Here is a 3,875-nt window from a genome sequence, read left to right as displayed (position 1 = left end):
AATGACATTAACTTGAGCTTTAAAATACTGCAATCATTATGTTTTACTGTTGTACAGGTTAAATAATCATTGGGAAAGCAATAGGTAAAGTAACTGATGATAAAAACTATTGTTTGTACTCTACAGCAGCTTGAAGCATAAAACGTTTGGAGTCATGAATTAACTTCAAAGCGCATGGGATCTTCACTTCCATTTCCTTTGAGCACACATTTTTTCAAGGCACTGCATTTAGTACACTTGATTGGTTATCCAAAGCATCCTGGAGAAGCTGCTATGGTTCTTCTGTGGATTCAGTCTGTTTTAGTGATCTTCTGTCTCATCATGTAATCTAGACTGACTCCACGATGCTGAGAGTAGGGCTCTCTCTTTGTTGGCTGATATGTTTAGAACTCTGGATGACAATCTAAACATTTAAAGTACCTAAAACTTTTGCATAGCAATACACTCACCAAGTGCTTTATTACAGTGTATAATCGAATGCAGAATGTCAGTCCAGCAGTTCTGCCATTAAGTTCACAGCTAAAAAGCTTCCACATTTAAAAAGAGAAAAACATCTTCTCTGCTTTGTCAGAAACATGATGATTTTACTACATAATATTGAATCTTCAAGCTGGGCACAATATCAGGAACACTTTTCAAAACAATGCAGTTCAGTATGCCTCTGCCACTAAATAATTCAATAATAAACAGAAAGTGGAATCACCATGCTCTATATAACACGTCACAGTTCAGCAACCCTGCATCTTTGAAATGATCCTTCAATGGAATCTGCACATTTCAAACTTAGTTTCCCCACTAGCAAATATTGGAAAAATTCAAGAAATAGGGATTTAATGCAGTGCCACTGGTTCCACCTTACACCAGCCATACATCATGATATATCATGAGCAGGAGACAATGAAAAGCATGTGTGACACTTGAGTCCATTTGATGATATTCCCTCTGTGCCTTTATTTAAGTTAACATCTAAAACACTTTAACTTGTGATGAAGTTAGTGTTTTGAAGAGTTTTGCAGAGTCTTATGTGTACTTGAAATGAGGTTTACTCTGCACTTCTTCAGACTGTTCATCCCTCCCCTTTAGTTTCTCTCATTAAATTCATCTCTGTTTTTCTAAACAACTGTCAGAATAAAAGCAATGGCCCTGCAGCAGTGCCTCTGGATGGTTTGTGTAAACTAAAAGATTTAGAACAAATACACACCATGCTGAGCATAACAAATGCCTCAGCAGCAACAGTGCAAAGGCAGTGCCATTCAAATCATGAAAATTCCCAGTGATTAAACACAGGACTCTCCCTGCTTTGAAGCACACAACACAAAAAAATACGAATATAAATAGCAGTATGGCACAGTACTAAGCATGAGTCATGAGCCAGTTCTGATTTTTTGCAATCACCATGACCAAGCTGAATAAAAATTTGCAGCAGGACGTGATTTCTAAGTGACCTGAAGCACAGACACTGGCAGAAAACTGAATTAATTTCTGCCAGTCAGCTCTCATTACAGGACTTTGTGGCCGGTAATGTGTAAGTTCTGGTGGAGGCTGATTGTTCAGAGGCTGCAACGCACAGAAGCGCTCCTCCGGTGAACCGATTGGGATTTATCTGATCGGAACTGATGCCGGCAAATCTGTGTCTGCCTCCATTGGATTGCGGCAAATAACTGCTCCTGTGAGGCCGGGCAGCGACTGTTGGAGGCTCTGACTGAAGTGCTGCAGCTTCGTGATAAAATCATCATTTCCAACGATATAAATCAGCGGGTTTATTGCGCTGTTTAGACATGCCAGGCATCTGCCAACCTGGTGCGCAATGTAGACGTCATCAAAACTGTGATGACACATCCCTTCTTGTTTCAAAATTCTGGTTTTCAGATTAACATTTCGAAAGACGTGGTAAGGAATAAAACAGACAGAGAACAATATCACAAGAAACACAACCAGTTAAAACAGACAGAGAACAATATCACAAGAAACACAACCAGTTTCAAGCAACGCCGCTTCAGCAGAGGGTTGACGTTGGCTTTCTTGACTAGAACCACAACAATATGTCCATAACAGACCAAAATGATAACCAAAGGCAAAGCGAATCCCGTGACGGTCCAGCCAATGCTGTAGGGAAGGTAGTTCCTGGTCAGGTTATTTGAAGTGGTGTCGAAACATGCGTTTGGTAATTTTTGATCATTCTTGTCAAATAACATATCAGGAATAATCTGAATAATGACCAAAGTCCAAACCAGAGCGCTGATGGCTAGTGACTGACGGCTGCTGATTTTCCCCATCACTCTCATGGGGTGCACGATGCCCAGGTACCTGTAAATGCTGATGCAGGTGAGGAAGCCAATACTGCCGTAAAGATTGAGGTTGAAGCAGAAGCGGGTCAGCTTGCAGAAAGACTGGCCGAACTGCCAGTCGCTGTTGCGTGCGTAATAGTTAACGAGGAACGGCAGTGTGGACAGGTAGAGCAGGTCCGCTACCCCCAGGTTCAGCATGAAGATGTTAATGTTTCCGATCTTATTCCAGCTGCTGTACACGCTCCTCAGTCCCCACATGTTGGACAGCGTCCCGACAACGAACACGCTGATAAAAACGGCCGGCAAGAAGTTGTGCGTAAATTTCTGATTGATGCTCCGGCAGGCATCGTGCGAAATATTCCCAGACATCTCTCAGGTCTTCCCTCGTTTTGGAACCTCTTTGTCATTCAAACTGTACTTTCCAAAAGAAATAAAACAGTGGCCAGATGGCATCTCCTCTAGTTCTGCAAAACAACTGAAGTGAACAGGACCAGGAAGATGCCCGCCCATTTCCCAGCTCCTGACTGATGCACACACACACACACACACACACACACACACACACACACACACACACACACACACACACACACACACACACACACACACACAGAGAGAGAGAGAGAGAGAGAGAGAGAGAGAGAGAAGAGCCATGCAGGTATGTTTGGAAACCGAAAGCAAAATAGTAAAGCGACATCACTGACATGAGGGAGTACAAATAAAAAATATTTATTCCTTTGAATACGTTTCAAACAGTGTACAGTTAACATACAAACACATTAGTTGTGGTTAGCACTTTCGCCTTGCAGCAAGAAGATCCCCGGTTCAAATCCCGGTGTTGTGCCGTAGAAAGCACCCCTGCCGGGAAATGCACCCCCTCGCGGGAGCGCGCACTCACCACTCATCTGTAGGGGAAGTGAAGCGCCATCGCAGACAAACGCAGGGCAGAAGGGTCATTCCATGAAATCGGTGCCTTTTGCGTCCCCAAGAAGTAATCACTCATAAAATTATGATAACAACAAATTAATATTTCATTTAAAAATATAACATTACTCTGTCTTCTCTCCTTAATATAATGTCAAATTAAAGTCAATGAAATGTTATTTTAATTAATTTAAATTACTTTCATGCTGATGAGGGTGAGGTTTTTGGCCTGTCCCTCACTGTTATTGTTGTATGTGTACAGGACTTTTCATTTGTAAAATGTAGGCAAAATGTTAAAATTTTTACTTTTACATGTAGTGTAAAGTATGATCTTATTGTAAAACAGTGTTTTTGGTAATAATAATATATATTAACCATTATAAATTACCAATTTATCAGCGTCCCCTGATTTCGTGTCAACCCTGTTACCCTAACTATAAAAACCCATAAAAATAATGGTACATTCCAAATTTGACAGGATTTAAAGGAGGTTGCATCATCTCGGAACCAGGATGCTAACAGCTCATTGACAAGTCAGTTTCTCTCATCTCTGATTTGGTATTTTGAAGTTTTTTCAAGGTTTAACCAGGGGGGACAAGCATACAACATCAATCCTGTTACCAGTTTTTAACATATAAACATAATCAATTTTCTATTTTTCAA

The 3,875-nt window shown here is 40.9% G+C and overlaps 1 protein-coding gene across 1 annotated transcript; it reads right to left on the bottom strand.

Moving 5' to 3' along the window:
- Positions 1-922: 922 nt before the first annotated feature.
- Positions 923-2,828, bottom strand: LOC110972613 (P2Y purinoceptor 1-like). The gene has a single exon (XM_051948097.1). It carries the CDS (start codon positions 2,655-2,657, stop codon positions 1,920-1,922), a length of 738 nt encoding a protein of 245 aa, XP_051804057.1. The 5' UTR covers positions 2,658-2,828; the 3' UTR covers positions 923-1,919.
- Positions 2,829-3,875: the final 1,047 nt, after the last annotated feature.

The sequence above is a fragment of the Acanthochromis polyacanthus genome, chromosome 5 (assembly GCF_021347895.1).
Source record: "Acanthochromis polyacanthus isolate Apoly-LR-REF ecotype Palm Island chromosome 5, KAUST_Apoly_ChrSc, whole genome shotgun sequence".
NCBI lineage: Eukaryota > Metazoa > Chordata > Actinopteri > Pomacentridae > Acanthochromis > Acanthochromis polyacanthus.
This window is presented reverse-complemented; position numbering and strand designations above follow the sequence as displayed.

Coding starts and splice junctions, on each gene's coding strand:
- LOC110972613 (XM_051948097.1), bottom strand. CDS start 2,657: ATGTCTGGGAATATTTCGCACGATGCCTGCCGGAGCATCAATCAGAAA.